We start from the raw sequence: 21,453 nt of genomic DNA on the forward strand, positions 1-21,453 counted from the left end.
CACCATCCTCAAGCAAACGCCGCCAAGAAGGGACGACTGTTCGTATGTATGCAATCTACATGGTTCCACACCAAAAGCTTCACATGTCCACTTGTATATCCTCATCTACTAATCTTCGTTCCAGCTCGTTCGACCAGCCCAGGCGCTTAGAACCTAAACCACTGCAACGTCAACCACCCCTGCCAACCAATCACCACCCCAGCCCAAGCCCTCAACCCCTGTCATGCGCGCCTCAACCGTCGACATGTCTCGGCCAATCAATCAACTTTGGGCGGCAAACCTGCCCAGTTAGACAAAGAAGTGCGAAAGGGCAACCTACTTTCCCTTTCCACCCTTGGCTTGCAAGCATTTTCCACGCTGTAAATCTCTTGGGTGGTATTATTGCTTTTCTAACGATTTTATTTAGAAGCAATTTTGATTACATGCATTACATTGATTCTTTGGCGCCGGATCGGATGGCGGCAAGCATGTCCAAGATTCCCCCAACCCATGACGAGTGGCCCAGCCAGCAAACAGAAGCGCAACAAAACATGGCCATTGAAAATTGATTGCTGAACCAAGCCAAGATATGGACAGGGGCCGCATGATCTAGTACTACGTAGTAAAGAGGGAAGCGTAGATTCGGGAGTGAGACATGGGGGGTCGTTGTGTTGGTTTATAAAAGAGGTTGGGTGGCCGCTTTTGTTTCCGAGGCCTCTTTTTTTTCCCCCCTTGGTAGAATCATCACCTTTTTGCTCGAACGTCTCTTGCATTACTATTTCCTTTTTCGTCCTTTTCTTTTTTATTTTCCTTTTATTTTCCTTTTTGGTTTATTTTCTTTTGTGGTTTCCTTTTGGGTCCAGGTTATCAATCTATTACTACGTTCATCTCTTACGTCTTCGGTAAACAACAACAGCAGAAACTACATCAACTACTATCGTCGGCTGGTCCTCGGTTACGATTGCGATTTCCTCATCATCATCCGCCAATCTGGTTATTGGACTCGAACCTGAAAAGAAACAGCAATTTAAAACAAAGCTCAAAGAACAAAATCGTCTCTACATACGAAATGCGTCCCTCAACTATCCTCGTCTCGTCGCTGGCCGTCTTCGGAGCTCGCGCCGCTCCGGCACAGCCCAAGATCGACCTCGACAACATCAAGAATCCCGCCTCGGCAGTCAACTCTCTCACCGAGTACTTCAACCTCGTTGCCGCAAAGACCGAAATTGCCAAGGTGCAGCCGACAGCCCAGTTGTGTGACATTTCCAAGTCTCAGATGCCCTCCGGTAAGTCCCTACATGTTCACAGTCGCCTCGGCCGAGAAAAGCCTGATACGAGACCAATGGCTAACAAGAACATCACAGTCGACGGGCTTCTCCCCCCTCCGTCTGCAAACTTGACCGTCAAGCACGTCGCCATTGGCCGGGGCACGCAGAACTACACCTGCGACACCAGCAAGCCCGACGCTCCGCCCGTCGCCACCGGCGCCCTGGCCACGCTCTTCAACGCCAGCTACATCGCCTGCGTCTCCCAGGACCTGCTGCAGAAGGTGCCCAACATGGCCGTCAACTTCAACTTCGATGCTGCCGCCGCTGGTCCCGGGCCCCTCGGCCCGATGACCCTGGACGTGTCCGGCCACCACTACTTCCTCGACACCACGACGCCCTTCTTCAACCTGGACACGCCCGCCCTGGACATTGGCACCGTTCCCTGCGCCAAGAACAGCAGCATTGCTGCGCCGTCCAGCTCGGCGTCGGGGCCTGATGGCCAGGCCGCGGTTCCCTGGTTGAAGCTCACGGCCAAGAACGGCACGACCGGCAGCATCAGGGAGGTGTACCGGATCAACACGGCTGGAGGCAGCGCCCCGGCTACGTGCCAGGGCCAGCCAGCCAACATTCAAGTGCAGTATTCCGCAGTGTAAGTTCCTCCATATGGTTTCATCAAATCCGGGTTTGTTGCGGTGCTGACAAATTTGCCTTTAGATACTGGTTCTGGGGAAGCAACTAAAGCAAAAAGCGAGTGTGGCGGTTGATGATGGACATGATGGATAGACTGCGGCTATTCCTTGAGATTCCAGTTCCTTGCAGTGCTTGGTCAGAGGCTTTTTTGTATTATATCCTGGCTTTATTTTGTTTCTTGCCCCGGCCTCGAGCTTCAGCCTGGGCATATATCATTAATGATCTGGGGGGTCGGTTAGCGTTTTGTTCTTTTCAGAAAATGGATCGAGAGTGGTGCCCATGTATATATAGTACGGAGCAGCTAGACAGTTGACACGAACATATCGGGAAAAAATCGATAAACAGGGAATATTTTCTGAGAAAAGATTCCAGTGTGCTACAGTGGTCCATGAGTAAGATGAGGAGCTGTGCTATGGTACGGTTGGGCGTCGCGGATGACGGGGATACAGAGTCGAGCCAGCCGTTGCAAGTGGCAAGAGCCTCTCTAATCGTTGCCCTTGAATGATGATGGCAATGTTACAAACGGATGGTATCAAGATGGTCATATGTGAGCAGAGTCAGCTGGTGAAGACTGAGAGTACATACAGAGTGTGGACATGGGCAGAATTTCTGTGTTGATAAATCTTCAATCATGGCAACGTCTGGCAATGCGAAAACGGACACACTGGAGACCGCATCGAGATTAGGTTGATGCTAAACGAAGCGAGAGGTTAGCCGAGGAGTCACTGTACTTTCCATCAGGCGAGCAGTAGCGGCTCATGTCGAGTATGGATACTCCTTCGCCAACATCAGGCAATGCTTGGCGCCGGCCCTGGACCCGCGGCCGCTAGCAGGACCGCTAAATCGCCACTCTAGCGCTAATCCGAGCACTCTCCAGGGCATGGACCCTCTGTATCCCCGCCGCCTCCGCGCTGTGCTGTGGTGAATCTCGGGAGGATCGCTAGTGCCGGGCCCGTGCAAGGAACATGGACGTAAGGTACGGGCAGTCTTAGTCGATGCACAGGGACAGAGTAATAATATCGGGGGGTGGCCATCACAGTCATCCAGGGAATGTGATATCGTCATATCAGATGCCGTGATCTGTGACTTCAGGTTCCTGCTTTGAAATCTGCAGATGGCGTTGTCGGCTTGCCTTCGTCGGCGGGTGCCTGTGGTCTGATATGCCTCTCAGAAGGGCGGACCTGAAGCTAATAATGGCTCTAGGCTGCGTCGACTCGGACAGCTTCGACTCCTGGCCATGGAATGGATGTGACCTCATTCATCGAATACAGCCCCTTGCCTCTTAATCTCCTCACGGTTCTTCAGTCAATCGAACCATCAAGGCGACATATCTGTGACCTTCCCAGCTACTCTTTCTCCTTCCGTCTCTAGGCCTTCTTCCCGGAGCCAAATGAAGCAACCAGGCCAGATCCCAGCCCGTGAACATCTCCATTGCCACTTCACTGCAAAGCTTCAGGCTCATGTTGTCTCAGCAGAACACGGCAGATAATACCCGCCCGTGTCTCACAAAACCGGATATTACTACTCTCGTCCGTAGCAGTACCGATACACTCTGGCAGCTGGCTAGGGGGCTATTGGTACTTGTACAGGAAATGGTTCTCATGTTGATATTACTAAAGTCGATCCAAGAAGAGAAATCCATCGCAGCTGACCGTGATCGCATGTCAAGGGAGAGGCCATCCCAGCTGATGTATGGAGTACTTCATGTTCCTACCGACCAGTGCTACAACTACTGCGGTTCTCCTCGCATCAACACTTTCTGCCCTTCGTCTCCAACCTCCAGTCCCTACCAATGCCTCCGCCTCCTCCATAGCAGCACTCTGTCCCAGCTGCCGCAGATGCCTTTCATCGGCTCGGCCTTATCCATCGACAGGCTGCTGGGGCTGCACCTGTTCGACAGCCTCAGCGGCCTCGGCGTGGCTGGCCAGAGCCCAGGCCACAAACTCCCGCCAGCCACAGCACCCGTTAGCGCTCTTAGTGCGCCGCGCACCGCTACAAATCGCCCCGCCACGGCCGCTGCCTTCCAGCCTCTGCGATCGACCTCCCGCAACCTCAATCCTGCTTCTGCCTCTGCCTCTGCATCGCCCTTCCGCACCACCAGCGCCAGCCCGTCCTCGCTCGCATTGTCATCAGCCTTCAGCCTGCTCGGCATCGTCTCCCCCAGCGCTGAACCGTCTCCGCCTCCCCCCGAAGCTGCGTCCCGCCCGCCGGGTCCCATCGCATCGTGGCCAATGGCTCAGCTACCGGTCGAGATCTTCGAGCTCATCACTCGCTATCTGACCCGGGCCGAGATCCAGACGCTTCGCCTCGTGTGCCGGGAGTTCGAGGCCAAAGTCTCTGCCCAATACTTCCGCAATGTCGTCGTGCCCTTCCGCTCGGAGCTCTACACCAACCTCGACCGCGACGAGAACACTGTCATCGCGTCGCGCCTCTTCTCCAATGGCATGCGCATCTTCGAGTCCTTTGGCCCTCACATCCTTCGCTTTGCCCTGTCGCTTGAGCTGGACGAGTTCACGCTGGCCTATCCGCCTGTGAAGCCTGCCCAGGAGGCCGTGCCCGCCTTCTGGGGCATCTATCGATGGCCTCACGCAACCTACCACCGCTATAGGGACCTTGAGGGCCTGGAGCAGACCGCCGATGAAACCGACAGCATGAAGAAGGCCCTGCGTTGCCTGACAAAGGTTACGAATCTGGGTCTCTGCTGCGATGCTGGACTGGGCTTCCTTGTCGGCCCTGATCAGGCTGTGCAGAAGATGAATAACCCCGATCCTGTTTTCAACACAAGCTACTCCCGCCAGGAGGGTCGCTTCGAGAGCGACGATGCGGTTACCGTATCGGACTTCAATGGCATGCCGCGAGATCTTACCAGTGCCACTGCTCAGCATGATAACTTCAAGCGCCGGGTTCTGGAGAAGATGATTTCTGACGCCGGATTTGCTGGCTACTACATCCAAGAAGCCATTGACCTGCTGCTCGAGACCGAGGGCGTGACGCTCTCCAATATCGATTTTGATGAGCGAGAAGTCATCGTCGATGAGCAGCCGCCGCCGCCACCAGCTGCGCATGATAGACGGACCATCCGCAGGCGGTGGCTCAACCAGCCGCATATGGCGCCGCAACAGCAGCAGGCTGCGCAACCGCAGGTGCCGGATATGCAAGGGCAGGGCCAGGAAGGGCTCGGTCAACCGCATCAGCACTTGCCATTACCATTGGACGCAGATACGAATCCGTTTGGCCTTGCCTTTCAAGACCCTCCTGGCCCGGTACCAGCACCGGCCCCGGCTCCGGCCCCGCCTGTAGTCATGGCTCAGTCTCAGCCTCATCGCCAGCGCCGGGCTGAGAACCAGTCCTCCTCGCGGGACTCGACGTCAGATCCCAACAGCCGACAGCCTCTCATCCCAACCAACCTCACGCGGGCACAGAAGGAGCTGCTTCTCGAGTTGGAGTGGGCCCATCGTGCCATGATTCAGTCCTATGTGATCAGCATCATCGATAATGCTCAAGATGGCTGCTTCAGCAACCTGACCAACATCACCATTGCCAAGATTCCAAGCGCTCACGTCCACATCCTGTGCCGCAAGGAGCTCTGGGAGAGTATTCCCAAAGTCAAGAACGTCTCCCTGGCCGTCATTGCGGACTGGAGAAGGATTTCCAAGCCCTCCCCTGGTGTTGTGGCCGACACGCACGTGTCTCCCCTTGATGCCGTGAGCAAGGTCTACAACCTTCTCAACCATTACATTGGACAGCAGCAGAACATTGAGACCCTTCACTTCGAGTGGATCTGCGGCGGGGAATTTGCCAGGGGCCCGTATCAGCGCAATCAATACATCTTGCCGGCCCCTTTCGCTGATTCGCCAGAGCTGATGAGCTCTGTTGACGGCGCAAAGGACCCTGACAGGCTCTTGGACCTGCCCTATGTCAAGGAGTTCTCTCTCAAGAACTGCTGGGTCTCCCCGCATGTTTTGATGCAGACCATCCGTAACATGGCGCTGCACTCCCTTGAGCGGCTGGAGTTTGAGTCCGTCTCCCTTTCGGGACCGCCCGTCTTTGCCTCTCAGCCAGTCAATGTTGCCCAAGTTGCCGAGGATGTTGGCCTTCCTCTTCCGCCAATCTTCCCTGGTGGTGTGGCTCCCATGATTGCAGGCCCCGTTGGAGAACCGGCTGCTGCCATGTTCGTCCAGCCACCCCCGGCGCCTCAGCCGCCATCCGACGAGCAGCAGAGCGATAGGCTTGTGTTGCCGGAGCTGTTCTCCTGGGCCGGCTTCTGCGAGCACTTCAGCCCTGGCATCAAGATGCGCATGCTTCCCCGATTCCGCGAGACGGCGATCGATGGAACCGTCAGGCCAGAGGACCTCGCTTTGCCCCTGGAAAAGGACCTTGCCCCTTTTCTACCGCATGCCGACCAGCTCGCTGCTGACGAGACTCAGTACAACTTGAGCTCAATCACCTTCAAATCGTGTGGCTATGTCTTCCTTGACGTGCGCAACCTCGACTTCAGGGCACTTCTGCCTCCTGAGGGCCAAGCTGCCCATGCCTTTGTCAACAGTCTCCGGCATGACATCTTTCACTCTATGCAATACTGCAAAGATAAGCTCCTCGGCCGTATTCTGCCGTACATTCTGCCTTCGGAGTGGAAGACGCTTGAGACCGTGTTCTTGATGGAGCGGGGCTGGGGCAACTTGTACAGCTCGCGGGTGTCCGACGATGCCATTGCCGACGGATTCGAATATCCGGGCATGGGCCGCTTTTCTGGGACCGTGGAGAAACTCGACGATGCTCAAGACATCGAGATGCTTGGATAGTTTTCCATTTCCTTGTTGTCTTGTTTACTTTGACGATTTTTGTCTCCTCGCCACTTTACATGTCCTTTAATAATTGGCTCGCATTCTGTTGGACCGGATTCCGGATGGATATGACGGCTTGGAAAAGGAGACTGGGGAAAAGCTTCACACGCTGTCCCCTTTACTTGCATTGCCCCTCGGCGTTCTTTTTTTTTCTTTCGCACTCTAGCACAATGGTTTGCCCCTCTGTGTTCACGAGTTCCTTCACTTATGATTGTCAAGACACACGCTCCAGGCTACCTGACTGGCCTGAGATACAGATTATGTTGCTTAGGGTTACTACACGAGCAAACGAACTTGAAGAAAACGATACCCTGTGAGAACCGAAATTCCGGGGTAATGCCCATGGAAATTCTTTCGAGCCCTTCGGTCTCATGTTAACTCTACTCTGTGTTTGAAAATGACTGACAGGCCTCGATGAAAGACGATGATGAGATATATCTGAAGGCTTTTCCCCTTCAGTATTTATCCTTGCCAGATGAGACAATGTGGCCGGAATTCACGGCACTGACGGACGAACTGCAATGATTCCACCGACGCCATGAGATGCTTTGTTCGAGTTCAGACTTCTGCTCCTGAACCATGGCGGATATACCTTGTTTCTGTCTTGGAATAGAGAGGATTGCTACCGGTAAGATTATGGAAATGGATTCGACCTTATAGACGAAGGATATCTGTGTTTCACTCCTGAGAAACGAAGCAGGAAACAAAGGCTGTCCTGGACGACGCCTCGCATTGAGCCTCCAATGAGAGGTATTTGTGGCTTTGGACATTGAGATTGAGGCTACGGATCTGCGTAGCTATCTGGACTGGGCTGTGCTGGCTTGGAAAGGACGAGTGGTTGAATTGTCATATGCAAGGACACTGAACTGGATGTTTGTATGAGTCTTTGTTCGAGATACGAATCTATATGATTGACACGGCTGCAAATCAAGTTCTCCATGTTGCATTTCACATGAGACCATAAGACCAGATCACGACGTCATCATGCACAGCTTTGCTTGGGGGGTGATTTGTTTATGCTTTTTTTTTTTTTTTAAATTTCATTTCATTGGGTTTTTATGCATTGCAAAGTTTTGGAATTCCCTTTTTAAAAAAAGATTGCCATGCAACGGACACCCTCCATTCCCCGTAGCCTGCCATACACCAGGAGATGAAAAAGCCACGAAAATATGATTCCCTTTTTGCCTGCCTCTCATCCACCAACAACAAGAGGGAGAAGAGAAAGAACAAACAGGGGAACTTTTGTTTCTATGTATGGTCGCCCTTTGTTGTCCTCTCTCCCTCTGTCCCGTCTTTTGTTTTTTTCTTATCAGGACGCTCTTTAAGAGTGTTCCAAGAAAGAAAAGTTAAAAAGAACGCTGCTCGCACACCTCCTTCTCCCGCACGCACACGCCGTTTCACCCGTTCGTTTTGTCTAAATTTACGCGGCGGTGATGGCCTTGCGGGCGCGGACGGCGCGCTGGCGGGCGGTGAGGCGGAGCTGCTCACGGCCGGCAACCTCCTCGGACTTCTGGACGACCTCGTCACCCTCGGTCAGGATGAGCTCGATGTGGCAGGGGTTGGACATGTAGGGGTTGATCTGCACGTTTTATCTCGATTAGCGACTCAAACAAAAAGCAAAGATGGGCCCTGCCGCCTTTTTCTTCACATCGCTTCTTGGTTTTCGAAGAGCAGGCTCTGGCTGTTGGAATCGAAGTGGGGAGAAAGGAGTATACGTACACGACCGTGGGCACGGTACGTCCGTCTTCGCTGCTTGGGGGCCTGGTTGACCTGGATGTGCTTGACGATGAGGGCACCGGTGTCGAGGCCCTTGGCATCGGCGTTGGCCTCAGCGTTCTTCAGGAGACCGAGGAGGAACTCGGCGGACTTGACGGGCCAGCGGGCGCGGGTGACGCCGAACTGCTTGCCTGTTTTTTTGCGAGAACGCATCCGTCAGCATGGCTCTTCTATACAGCGCCCCAAATGACTTCAAAGTCTTTTGTTTTGTCTTTCGAGATAACATCCTTCGCCCATCTCCCTTTGCTGCAAAGTTTCCTCTGAGCTCAACAAGACAAGGAATTTCCCCCCAAATGATGTCGTACCTTGGGCGGTGCGGCCAGTGCCACCGGCATATCGTCGCATGGGGACGGCCTCCTTGTGCTCCTTGACGTTCTCGAGGAACTGGACAGCTCGCTGCAGCTTCCAGCCGTTGATGGCCTGGGCGGTCTCGCGGGTGTTCTTGAAAGAAACTCGGAGGTAGGCACCGCGGGCGCGGGCCGATTTCGCGGGCTGAATCTCTTGGGCGGCGTATCGAACCTGCAGTTTTGCGCAACGATCGGAAAAAAAGTCAGTCATCTTGATTCATTTCCTCCGTCCGTCATCTTCGCATGGACAGAGGCACAGTTCTCTCGCCGATCATGATGTTTCCCCCAAGATTGGCCCAGATGATGCAATATGCTCCAACAGCAATCCAACTTGAACCATTCAAAAGTCCCCCCTCTTCCAGCATCTCTTCAAAAACATCAATCGGGCGAGGGAGCAAAGGGGGCAGGCACTCACCATCTTGACGGCTTCTGTGGTGGTGACTGCTTCGACGACGTGGGTTCGCGGGCCTGGAGTTGAGAAATTCTGAACTTTTGCCCTAGAGCGCTGGGCGGACCTCAGTCTTCGCTTACCGCTTCGGGACTGTTAGGGTTTCTCTGCCCTGGTCCAATCAGGTGGCGCGCTCACTTACAGAAACTTGCAGGTCACTGCGGTCACCTACAATGTACCGGCAGAGAGTGTAGGGAAATGCGTCAAAAGTACCACAATTCGGTGCGAATAAAGTAGATGAGCAAAGTCAACTGTTTCGTAGTCTTCAATTCTTCAAATACAACTTTGACCAACTCAAAAGCATCAGGGCAGCTGCTCAATTTTTGTAACGAAACGGAGATTTCGTGCGCACAACCAGACTTCAAAGTCACATGACATGTAAGATGATTCAGCGTTGTCAATGCACGTGATGATTACTTCAGCAGGCTCGATCTTTTCTTTTCTCTTTTCTCAAAATCGTCGGAACAATGTCGGTGCGTCACGCTCCACCATCGAGCCGGCCTGGCCAATAATGGCCCAAAGGTGGACCCTGCGACTAAAGCTTCTTGCGAAAAGCTTCAAAAATTTCTTTCTCGCAGAGTCTCCCAGAAACAACGTGTTTGGCAGACCCGAACAAAGGCAACTTCAGCCTTTTTGCGTCAATCCAGACACCCGCAGTCTCACAGACGCAATCTCTGCTCGATTCGGATTCCTGATCTAGCAGATTCCAACTTTCTTCTCAACTTCTCAATCCCTACGTCGATTCCAAAACTTCTTCCATCCATCCCACTATCTTTCAGATGGCTCCCTTCACTGCTCGGGGTGGTCGTGGCGGCGCCGGTGGCCGTGGAGGAGCTCCTCGCGGCGGTCGCGGAGGCTTCAGCGGCCGTGGATCTTCCAACGGTGTTAGAGGTCGAGGTACGCTCGTCATCCAGAGGCGCTTGCGATTGTCAGGACTCGAGGGCTAACAGAAATCCTACAACAGGCGGCGGTGGTCGCGGTGGCCCTGGAGGTCGCGGTGGCCGAGGTGGTCCTGCTCGTGGAGGACGAGGCGGCCGTGGCGGTGGTCGCGGCGGTGCTGGCGGCATGAAGGGCGGTGCCAAGGTCGTCATTGTACGTTGAAAACCCCCCAAGATCTCACGACCTCTTGGACAGAGGGCGCCGAAGAAGAAATTTGTGACTGACTTGAAGCGCTCTCGCTTGAATAGGAGCCCCATCGTCACGCTGGCGTCTTTGTCGTCCGTGGCGGCAAGGAGGACGGCATTGCTACCCGCAACCTGACCCCCGGCGAGTCTGTCTACGGCGAGAAGCGCATCAGCGTTGACGAGGAGGTCAAGAACGAGGACGGAACCACCACCACTACCAAGGTCGAGTACCGACTTTGGAACCCCTTCCGAAGCAAGCTGTGCGCTGCCATCGCCGGTGGTGCGGATGACATCTACATTCGCCCTGGCTCCCGCGTGCTGTACCTCGGTGCTGCCTCCGGTACCTCCGTCTCGCACGTTGCCGACCTCGTTGGCCCGACTGGCTTCGTCTACGCCGTCGAGTTCTCCAACCGCTCTGGCCGTGATCTCATTGCCATGGCTGCCAAGCGACCCAACGTTGTGCCCATCGTCGAGGATGCCCGTCAGCCCGTCCGCTACCGCATGGTTGTCCCCATGGTCGACGTCATCTTCGCCGACGTTGCCCAGCCTGACCAGGCCCGTATCGTTGCCATGAACGCCAACTGGTTCCTCAAGCAGGGCGGTGGTGTCCTGATCTCCATCAAGGCCAACTGTATCGATAGCACAGCCCCCGCCGCCGAGGTCTTCGCCAGCGAGGTCCAGAAGATGCGTGCGGAGTCTATTAAGCCCAAGTACCAGCTGACCCTGGGTAAGACGAGCCGAAACCCTTTGATTTTGCCAGACAGGCCTTCCACAGAGCCACAGAAGCTAACATACTTTCTTTAGAACCTTTCGAGCGTGATCACTGTCTTGTCGCAGGTATCTACATGCGCAACGAATAAGCCAGCCGCTCTTTCGCCAAAATCAGCATGTTTATACATATACCGGCTTGTAGAAAAGCCCTGGTTGACGACTGAGGAAATCATCCTGTCGAGAATATCGATGCTTTTCGCCGGATTTGTCGAAATGCACGCCGCGTTTCGTCAGATTCGTCAAAGCCTCAGGTTTTCGTCAAGACCAATCTTTCTCTCTTTCCTCAAAACAGGTCCGCTACACTACATCTCTGCATGAAACACTAGACAGAGAGAGAAGAAAGGAAAATACCAGGGTTCGACCGATTCTTTCTGCCTCAGGAAGGGAGGGGGAATGAAACTCACATTTAATGGCAACTGGGGGCGTTCCGGATTTAAAGGGAGGAAAAATCTTTGCTGCTGCTGTCTTGTTTTATATCAGCTTTTTGAGCATTTCGTTGTTATTCTTTTTATAGGGTGTTTAGGGTCCTAAATGCAAAAAGAAATGCTGCTAATTTCAACGCGGAGTTCACTACTCCTACTCTTACTCCTCTTCTATCTTCTTGTGATATAACCTACCCAGCAGCCGGAGAGGGCTTATTGTCCATCCCTTCAGAGTCTGTAAGCGGTTATGCCAGGGCGTTTTTTCTAAGCTGCTGGTTAGCTATAAGAAAAAGTACACTTTTAATTGATTCGAAAATCAGCTCTGCTAAGGTACATACCTCGGTCGTGATTCTTGTCAGACTCGACACGACAAGGCTCTGTTCCTTAAGATAAAAGCTTTGATAGCCCACATCGCCCTTATTGAAGAAGTTTCTTAATAACACATAACCTCTTTTCAGTTGAGGAATTTTGGAACACTTCAAAGAATCACCCTGATTTACGGTTTGCATTCTCACTATTTCAACAATCAGTCTGAAACTGCTCAGCTGAAGATAAGCATTTGATCCTTGGTATCTCTCGTCTTATCATTACTCCATGTGTACCCTGTCCTACGCTAAAACGCCTGATATTGTCGTCCGATCCCATGTGCATATACTCATACATAGTTTGATCCCACCATTTCCCCTAGTTTTGCATCATTATACCGCCAATTGTCGCCGTCTGAATTCAAACTCGGCGTTGGCGTCCGGCCCCTTGGTCATGACCATCGCCATGGGCTTCGGCCGCTGATCACCCTTCTTCAGTCTCACCTCGTAATGGATGAGGAAGAAGGCAAGAACAAGCTTGATCTCGTTGCCGGCAAAGAATCGACCAGGGCAAGCGTGCTTGCCGGCTCCAAAGTTGAGGTTCGTATCGCAAAGGGATGTAAACTGCCAGCGGTTGCTCGCTTCGGCCGACTGTTGCCTCATGTTGTAGAATCGCAGCGCGTCAAACTCTTCGGGGCTGTGATAAAACTGTTCGTCGATAGAAATACCGGCCTGGGGAGCCAGTACTCTCGTTCCCGCGGGAAGATGCGTGCCATCTGAAAGGTCGATCGGTTTCAGGACTTTTCGAATGAAGGATGCTAATCAGGAGTTAGATTTGCCCAGGTAACAGAGAGAGGAGACACTCACTGATGTTTCCATGGAGCCGCTGGACCTCGCGCATGAAACTGTCGAGCTTCTTCAGTTTGGCCATGCTCTCCTTGCGGGCCCAGCCCCCTTCCACCTCCAGTATCTGATAAGCCTCTTCACGTAATTCAGCCTGTACTTCAGGGTGCAAAGCGAGATCGGCCATGCACTCGAACAAGAGGTTGTTGGTGGTGTGAATTGACGCGGCAGCTAAGATGAGCTGCAGTTCGGCGTGAGTCTGGACGTCTGCTTTTTCCTCCTCGGGTAAAGCTTCGATAAGCCACTGCATGAGGTCGTTCGGAGGGTCGTGGAAGCTCGAAATCTCCATGTCACGTATCCTTTCCTGCAGCAGAGGCTTAAGCAGGTACTTTGCGGTGTCGATATCTCGTCGTATCCTGCGCAGGTCCGACACGACATACTGGGCGACAGGCCGAGCCCACTCTGGGAATAGCTGCAGCTTAATCACCGACATGAAGACGTCGATGGCAAATTTGATCGTCACTTCCATCCACTGTTCGTCGCGGTTTAGTGAGGGGCCGACAAAGGCTCGACCACTCAGTCGGGCAATTCCGCGCAGAGCAAAGGGCTGCCATTTTACAGGCGTCCAGTCCTCACAAGGCGGAAACTCGGTTGCAATGTAGCTCTCGAGCTCGCTCTTCAGCTGGGGAATTAGTTCTACCAAATTCTGCGTCAATCTGGTTCGGACGAGAAGGGAGAGCATGTCTCCGTTGTGGCCGGGCGAGAATTTGGTGTACTTGGTTTGAAGGGCCTGGTCCGGTTAGAAGCCGGTAAGCTGTACACACTTGAGGTGTAACTTACATCAGCCACGGCCTCCGTAGAGCTGAGGACGTCCTCGGGCAGTCCCTTGAGCTCGGAAATGAACCTTGGGGGAATCATAGCTTGGAATCCTTCTGTAGCCTTGATTTGGTAGACTTGGTCTCGGAACTGGATCGGCAAGTAAGTCGCCAAGCGCGCCGTAACTGAGGGCACGGTTTCCCACCTTGTTGTAGCTTGCAACAATCTGTGACTCGGCGTCAAAGATCCATTTCAATTTCGAAGCTCCGTAGAATGGTACGCCGAGTTTGCAAGCCTGTGACTTTGGCCGTAAGAGCCACGCAACCAGCAGCACAACGAAGGTAGCCACATAGTAGCTAGCTCTAGGTGTCCAGGAGGCAAAGAGCGACGGTGCCCCAGCCGCTGGTTGAAAAGGCGTCGAGTTGGACTGCTGGTACATGGCGACAGAATTCGGCAAGCCGAGTGATGGTATCGAGAGACCACGAATGCTGCCGACTGGCAGATTTGGTGAGGACGAAGAAAAGCTCGGCATGCGGATGGAGAGAAGGAGGATTTCCTAATGTCTGGAAAAGAAAAGAGGGCGTTTGAGCCGAGAGAGTCTCCAAGGGAGGAATATTGCTCTCCTGCAAGGAGGATAGATGTCAGAGTGGCAATGCTGGCATTTCACTCCATTGGCCTGGAGCTGTAATCGGCACGAAAGAGTGGTGCTGGCACTAGTTATCTGAAGAGAGCGATCATCGAGGGCGGAAGCAATCAACCTCAGCCAGGCCAATATGTCCCCAGTCGACTGGGAAGTAGAGAAGAGTTCCAGTCAGCGAGTGCTGTGTGAGAATGCACCATGAAAGTAGTTGAGAGCGCAAGTGCGTGAAAAGGGCGAGATGTAAATCTAATGACAGCTAGAACAGACCAAGTTGAGTATCGACTGCGTTTCTTTTGCACTCGCCGCGTTCTCAACGCCCTGGAAAGGCGAGAGAGGCCCCATGGTAGCACCGCCAGGCGCGTGGTCGTGCAAAACGGCCATCAATCAATGACGGTCTTGTCTGAAACAGGACAAAGCATGTCGCAGAAGTTGTTCGGGAAGAGCAGCTCCCGACGCTAGCGGCAGCCCCAGAAGGGACTCTGAGGGCAGACCGGGAAGGATTTCGGCCGTTCGTCATGCGGGGATCAAGGGCGAAGATCGGACGTGATGGTGCGGGATGCATGTAAGACGGGCCAACGGCAGATGGACAAAAGCAATTCATCCGTCTGTGGCATTCAGCAGCACGTACAGTAGTCGGGCGCTGTTGACATCGAGGGGGCAGCTGGAAATAGCAAAAGTGTTAGTAGTCGAAGCCGGGGCCTTGTATGTAGATTCACTGGTGGTCTTCGCCTTGCGTTAGCGAACCAGATCTGTCACCCCTTGTTACAGGTTTGTTCGCTGAAACTAGCGCATGTTGCGCATCAGACGCGGTTCGAATCGATGCAAGGAACGACGTTGGTCCTCGTTAGTATTGCTCTGTGAGGGGATTCTGATGGAAGAGGAGAGGCATTGACTAATACGAACCCGGGTAGTGAAGCGAATGTGTCTATTTTTGAAAGTGAAATGGCATTGGTCGCAGCTGCCAGTTTTACTTGGACCCTGTTTCTGCGGACACGAGCTTTTGCGACGCAGGTACCGGTACTTCCATATGCACCAAGATGGAGTATATTCAGAGGTAGAAGAGACGGTGCTGCTCGAGCTTCCTCATCATGCGACGGCACTCGACTTGCGTCTTGACTCTTCGTTTCGTGATACCCTGCAATAGGGCTACTCTTTGTCGAAGCGTCATGCGCAATGGGCACTCACCGTGCAGCCTGATTCCCTGGAGTATGTAGAGGGCAATCGCATGATGTTGTCTTTGAGTAACGTCTAGATTTAGTGTTGTGGTGACTGCAGCGGTTCACTCCCTCTATCATCATTCTGCAGTCAAGCATCTCAACTGCCCGACTGCCTCTTTTCGCTTCACATCTGCCCATCCAAGCCCATCAAACCACATGTCTCAACTTCAATTCATTGCCCGTGCCAGTAACAAAGTGTGCCGCCAGCTTGCCAATCGGCATCGAACTCATCACCAGCCCTGTCCCACAAACACTCAACCCGCATTCACTCCGCCTCTCCCCAAACAACTCCTCACAAGAAACCCCCATTTGCCAAGCCACTGTTACGCCTGAAGGGATCCTCAGTTTCATGACCCTAACCCCCAATCCAACATGTTCCTGCAAGCAAAGTGGGACGCTTTACACATATCTCTCCCCAAACAGGAAACATTACCCATAACGCAGCATAACGACTCGGCCACCGTTTCTGCCATTTGATGGACAATGGGTGATGCCAATCCTGGAATCAGACATTTGTTAAACGGTACTTTTTACGCGATTGGGTCATGGTGATGATAGGTCCTTGAGGAAGAACGAGTAGCGGGCCGTAATCCGCGAGACAGATTGCCGTTGTTTTGCAGTTGCGGATCGATGCAGACTAATACGGAGTACAGCTACATGTCTTCAAGATGGAAGCCATTTGAATCTTCTGATGGTTCTTTTTCCCTCTTACTCACCCATGTCCCATCATCTATCTGCTTGATCAAGTAAAGCCTCGGGCGTGCCAGTTCCATGAATGACCTCCAGATCCTACTTCTCCGGGCTAGTTGCCATGCACCCCAAAAACTCACCATCGTCACTTATTCCAGATTCACACAAAGATCGACAGGGGGCATATCAAGAAGTCTTACGAACACAGGTATATATAACTGCATCTATGACTGCAAGTCTAAAGATAAGCTTAAACAACAAACTCCGGCCCATGCATTCCCATTCGTCATTTATATATATATACTATAGGTATATAACTCCCCATCCCTAGATCTCTTCTGCTCAACTTAAGCGCCGTGGACCTTGACACGCTCGTCAATGTCCTGGAAGTCCTTGGGGCCAGGCTCGCCGGCCTTTCCGCCAAAGACAAGCTGGGCATCCAGCCGCCAGTGAGCAGGCACCTTCCAGGCCTCGGCGACCTTCTGGTCGATGAGCGGGTTGTAGTGCTGCAGGTTGGCGCCGAGCCCTTCGACCTCGAGCGCGGTCCAGACGAGCAGCTGCTCCATGCCGAGGGACTGGCCGGCCCAGGGCGGGAAGCGGTCGGCGTAGATGGGGAACTTGGCCTGCAGGGCCTTTGTGGCGTCCGTGTCCTCGAAGAAGAGCACGGTGCCGGCGCCGCCCTTGAAGAGCTTGAGCTTGTCCGCCGTCGTCTGGAACTGCTCGGCGGGGACAATGGCCTTGAGCGTGTCGTGGGTGATGTCCCAGAGCTTCTCGTGCTCGGCGCCGAAGAGGACGACGGCGCGGTTGGTCTGGACGTTGAAGGAGGACGGGGTGTGCAGGGTGGCCTCCTTGACGATTTCGTGGATGCGGCTCGTGCTGATGGGCAGGTCCTTGTTCAGCGTGTAGATGGAGCGGCGCGTCTTGGCCATCTGGAAGAGGAGGTCGGCGGAGAGCTTGGCGGCCATTGTGAGGTTGTTTGGGGGGGTTGTTGTGAGAAGAGTGGTTGAGTTTGTGATGTTGGAGGCGAAGAGGAGGAATGAGCCGAAGAGGTTGGAGAGCTGAATGGTTGCGGTGGTGGAGGAGGATGAAGAAGTTGCTGTTGTTATTGCTGAGACTGGAGGGGGAGAGAACAAGGTCAGTAGAAGTCGAGGTGGATATGCTTTATACTTGTAGTCGCGACATCAAGGAGGGAGACAAAACACACACCACGACTTTGCTCTCCACGCCACCCAGGGTAGCAATCGTCACGGCAAAGCTAACAACCGCAGAAAACAATGGAGCCACTTCGAAATGTGCTTCCCCCTTCCCACGGCTATTAGGCATCATGAGCAAAGCAAAGCCAAAGCGAACCGACTCCAGTCTCCAGTCTCGGATATCCTCCCCCCACCCCCCCGACTCGCATTTCTGCCATGCACATGATGGGGCTGGAAGTGGATGTTCAACACAATCCCTGAAGGATCAAGTCGCGCGATAAGTTCAGATTTCGGTATTAACTACTAGTAGGTATGTTCGTGACTCGGAGCCACAGGGCCGCTCGTTAGCCGTTATCCGAATCCTCTCCGACTGCTGTCGTGTCGCTTTTCCGAGCCCACTGGCTTAGACACTGCTGACGAACACGACGCAAAGATGCCCGTCACAAAGTAATCGATCAGACACTCGCCAACCGGATCGCAGAACACAGACATACGAAGGGACAAACCTCAACTTCCGCTGACAAGTTTCTGACCATCGTCCCTGGATCCTATCGAATCGTCCAAACAAAGGGGGCGTTTCCATTTCTTTCAGATTCCTTCCGCCACCCCCACTAAAAAAGACGCAGAAGCCACACACACACAGAGGAAAAAGAGCCGCGCGCCGAAAAAATGGAAAGAAAATGCCAGAGATTGCTTGGGAGGGACTTGGAAATCGGATAAGTCAGCATTAATAATCGGGTGTTCGGCCCGCCCAGTGGGATCCTTGGTGGCTGCAGGGGGATTGGCTTGTGACTGTGAACCAACCTGTGGCTTCTTCTTCTTCGCATGATGGGAGACGGGGGATGAGATATGTACGTATGCCGACGGGATTCAAAGAGAGAGAGAGAGAGAGGAAGATGCTTGGGCATTATCCTCCTTTGTATAAGCAGTGTTTTCGATTCTGTACATTCAGATACTTGGGATTCTACGTCTGCACGGAGAAGAAGCGTCACAATTCACGAGCTCATTCCAAGTCGCAAACTACAACGCACCAATCTTACCCTGAAAAGTAGACGGATAGACAAAACATCCAGCGCCTCATGCGCATTCCCATACAAGGCACGAATAATATACTCCGTGACATGCACGATTCCCTCCTCCTAATCTCCATGCATCTTCTACCAATCTCATCCCTCTTCTCCTTACCCAGTTACAAGTCTAATGCCCGCTAAAGGCGTTTATAAGGGCCTAAGTGAAGCTGCTGTATGGAAAGCGCAAGCGCAGCTTTAGCGCCCTATTAGACGCAGATAATTAATATTACGCCCTGCCTGCCCTCTTTATAATTATTATTACTATTAAGAGCCTTATTATTAACAGCCTTAATAGCATATATAGAAAAAAAAGTTATAAAAAGAAGCCTTATATAGGATTTAAATGCTTAACCTTCTAGCTGCTTTATAATATAAAAGGCCCTCTTAAAGCTATAGATTATGTTTATAAGCATAGTAAGAGAGGCAATGCCTTTATACCTTTAATTACTTCTGCTAAGCACTACTATAGCTATGCTTAAGCCTAGCTAGCAGGCATAATCTGCTGCTTATAAAAGTTATTTTATTATAAGGAAAGACAGCTAGAATAGTAAAAAGGTAAAAACTCTTTATACACTAGCTTTAATATACTGCAGGCTAGATTTAAAGACCTAGTTACCTATTTTATAATACTTAGCTTTTATATAGGTAAGAAAGCTTAAAGCCTCTTTTCTAACTGCTTTTATAAAAGTTAAGCGCCTTACTATAAGGCAGTATTATTACTCTAGCTATTCTATTAAATATCTTATATATAAAAGGCAGGTGTATATATAATTAATATAATAGCTAAAGGCTGCCACCCCCCTTAAACTACTATACTAACTATAATGCTAATATCTAGCTAGTATTATAAGGAGAAGAGATATTATTACCTATAAGGGATAGGTTATAATGCTTATATACATAAGGCTTAAAAGATATTATAACGCTTATATATATAAGGCTTAAAGAAAGGTATTATAGCGCTTATATATATAAGGCTTAAAGGAGGAGATTATAACGCTTATATATATATATAAGGCTTAAGAGACTGTAAAGCTTATACACATAATGCTTAAAAGAGGTTATTATAATATTACTGCTTTAACTAAATAATAAAATGCTTAGTATTTAGCGCCTTTTAATATATAGCTTTATGCTTTATGTTTATGCTACTGTTTTAAAAGCTTCTTTATAATATAAGCAGTAGAATGCAAATTAAATAAAAGGGCATTTATAATAGTATTAAATACTAAACAGCCTTATATATTATAAATAGAATATATATATTAAGTTACTATTCCTGCTCTCTTCCCTCTTCTTCTTCCTTTATTATTATGCTTATTACCTTTATCTTTATTACCACCCTCTTTATTAACCTGCTTAAGATCTTTACTATACCTTTTAAAAAAGCTAACCTAAAAGGCAAGCATAAAGCTAACCTTAAGGGCAAGGGCAAAGCTATTATTATACTTAAGGCCACTTCCTTTAAAGTAATATATCTCCTTCTATCCTTTATATTTTTAAGCGCTAACTTTATATTACTTTTAGTAAAAGCTAAAGAAATAGATAATACAGTCTTAGGTTAATAATAATAGCGCTGGCTTATTATAAGCAGCAGTAGCAGCAGCAGCAGTAGCAGTAATAGCAGCAGCAGCAGTAGCAACCTTATAAGATCTGCTATATAAGAATTATATTAAAAGCCTTATTACTAGTAAGAAGGCAACTTCTCTTAATTAATATATAGATTTAGAGAGAAGCTCTTAGCGCTATAAGCTTTATAATAAAGGCAGCTATAAGTGTAGACCTTAATATATTCCTTCCTTTCTTCTAGACTGTTTTTACTGCTAAATATATACTATAGCTATTATTAGCTTATGCCTTTTATTTAAAGACTTAATTATGCTATTAATAAGGAAGATAAGAAGGTTTATTTATAAATTTCCTACTTCTTATACTTTATGCTAATAATACGCTAGGTAATAAAGCAATGCTATATAGCTATTTATCTTATAATTAATATGCTTAATAATAAGGATCTAGCGCTTAAGTTAAATAATAATAATAAAGGTAATAATAATAAGGTAAGCTATAAGCAGGCCTATAAGGCTTAAAAGACTATAGCTAAGTATATCTTTTATAAATAGGCGCTAGTATTAAAGAGGGAAGGTGCTATTACTGTTTTTATAATTATTAGTCTTTAGTTATATTTTAATTTAGAAAAGGAATAGAATTCTAGAATTTATTTATATAAAAGGCATATATAAGGTAATATATATAATTAGTATTAAAGGGCAAGGCTATTACTATCTAGATATTAATTATATATAATAAAGCTATAAAGGTAATAAAAAAGAAAAGGGAAAGAAAGGAATAATAATAAAGACAATTTAAGTAAAGGAAATAGCAGTTAGCGCTAGTATTATCTAGGGTAAATGTTGCTAATAATTAAAGTAGTAAGGATCCTTAGCTAGGTTAGTATTACTATAAATAGCAGGCAAATTAAAAAAAGCATTAAATAAAATGCCCTGCAGCATTTTAATATATAAGATTATTATATATATTAAACTTATAGAGAAATCCTTTTATAATATATTAACTATAGCCTGTTTTACTATATAGCCTTATAATTTATAAATAGTAATAGTATAAGCTATTATTAAGGGAAATTACATTTAGCTGCATAAGGCGCTCCCCTTAATAAAGTCTTAAATAGATTAAAAGATAGGCACTACTTTTTATAACTATGCTCCTTTAAGATAAAGAGGACTATTATAATAATTAAATTCTATAAGTATAATAGCTAGATGCTAGATGCAGGGATCTTTAATATCTTATGCCTATAAGATATTATAAACTTAGCTAATTATACTATTAACTAGGCTTATAAATATCTAGATATTCTTTATTAATATTATATATATGCTAATATAAAGATATAAGCGCTAGTTAAGGTTTCTAGTAAATAAAGAATTAGCTTCTTGCGCTTTAAGGCTAGTATTAAAAGCCATAATGCAGATATATAGCTTGCTTA

The 21,453-nt window shown here is 49.8% G+C and overlaps 6 protein-coding genes across 6 annotated transcripts; 3 read left to right on the forward strand and 3 right to left on the reverse strand.

Annotated features, from left to right (window-relative positions):
• Positions 1-1,048: 1,048 nt before the first annotated feature.
• Positions 1,049-1,986, forward strand: BBK36DRAFT_1171752 (hypothetical protein; the record flags this gene model as incomplete). The annotated part of the gene is made up of 3 exons (XM_024895623.1): positions 1,049-1,265; positions 1,344-1,896; positions 1,962-1,986. 3 exons carry the CDS (start codon positions 1,049-1,051, stop codon positions 1,984-1,986), a joined length of 795 nt encoding a protein of 264 aa, XP_024746861.1.
• Positions 1,987-3,773: 1,787 nt separating this feature from the next.
• On the forward strand, positions 3,774-6,739 carry BBK36DRAFT_1182249 (hypothetical protein; the record flags this gene model as incomplete). Its single annotated transcript, XM_024896300.1, has 2 exons — positions 3,774-4,966; positions 5,255-6,739. Coding segments are annotated over 2 exons (2,678 nt in total), but the record flags the coding sequence as incomplete, so codon positions are not given.
• A 1,462-nt stretch (positions 6,740-8,201) lies between these two features.
• On the reverse strand, positions 8,202-9,115 carry BBK36DRAFT_7548 (ribosomal protein L17; the record flags this gene model as incomplete). Its single annotated transcript, XM_024898545.1, has 3 exons — positions 8,202-8,360; positions 8,501-8,688; positions 8,863-9,115. The coding sequence occupies 3 exons, from the start codon at positions 9,113-9,115 to the stop codon at positions 8,202-8,204; spliced, it is 600 nt and encodes a 199-aa protein (XP_024746863.1).
• A 1,283-nt stretch (positions 9,116-10,398) lies between these two features.
• BBK36DRAFT_1182258 (Fibrillarin) lies at positions 10,399-11,336 on the forward strand (the record flags this gene model as incomplete). Its single annotated transcript, XM_024896301.1, has 3 exons — positions 10,399-10,444; positions 10,540-11,203; positions 11,281-11,336. Exons 1-3 carry the CDS (start codon positions 10,418-10,420, stop codon positions 11,334-11,336), a joined length of 747 nt encoding a protein of 248 aa, XP_024746864.1. The 5' UTR covers positions 10,399-10,417.
• A 1,031-nt stretch (positions 11,337-12,367) lies between these two features.
• On the reverse strand, positions 12,368-14,072 carry BBK36DRAFT_1126184 (cytochrome P450; the record flags this gene model as incomplete). The annotated part of the gene is made up of 4 exons (XM_024891356.1): positions 12,368-12,792; positions 12,842-13,607; positions 13,658-13,783; positions 13,839-14,072. 4 exons carry the CDS (start codon positions 14,070-14,072, stop codon positions 12,368-12,370), a joined length of 1,551 nt encoding a protein of 516 aa, XP_024746865.1.
• A 2,455-nt stretch (positions 14,073-16,527) lies between these two features.
• On the reverse strand, positions 16,528-17,145 carry BBK36DRAFT_1126967 (Nitroreductase; the record flags this gene model as incomplete). Its single annotated transcript, XM_024891446.1, has 1 exon — positions 16,528-17,145. The coding sequence occupies one exon, from the start codon at positions 17,143-17,145 to the stop codon at positions 16,528-16,530; it is 618 nt and encodes a 205-aa protein (XP_024746866.1).
• Positions 17,146-21,453: the final 4,308 nt, after the last annotated feature.

This window comes from Trichoderma citrinoviride (genome assembly GCF_003025115.1).
Source record: "Trichoderma citrinoviride strain TUCIM 6016 unplaced genomic scaffold BBK36scaffold_13, whole genome shotgun sequence".
Classification (NCBI taxonomy): Eukaryota; Fungi; Ascomycota; class Sordariomycetes; order Hypocreales; family Hypocreaceae; genus Trichoderma; species Trichoderma citrinoviride.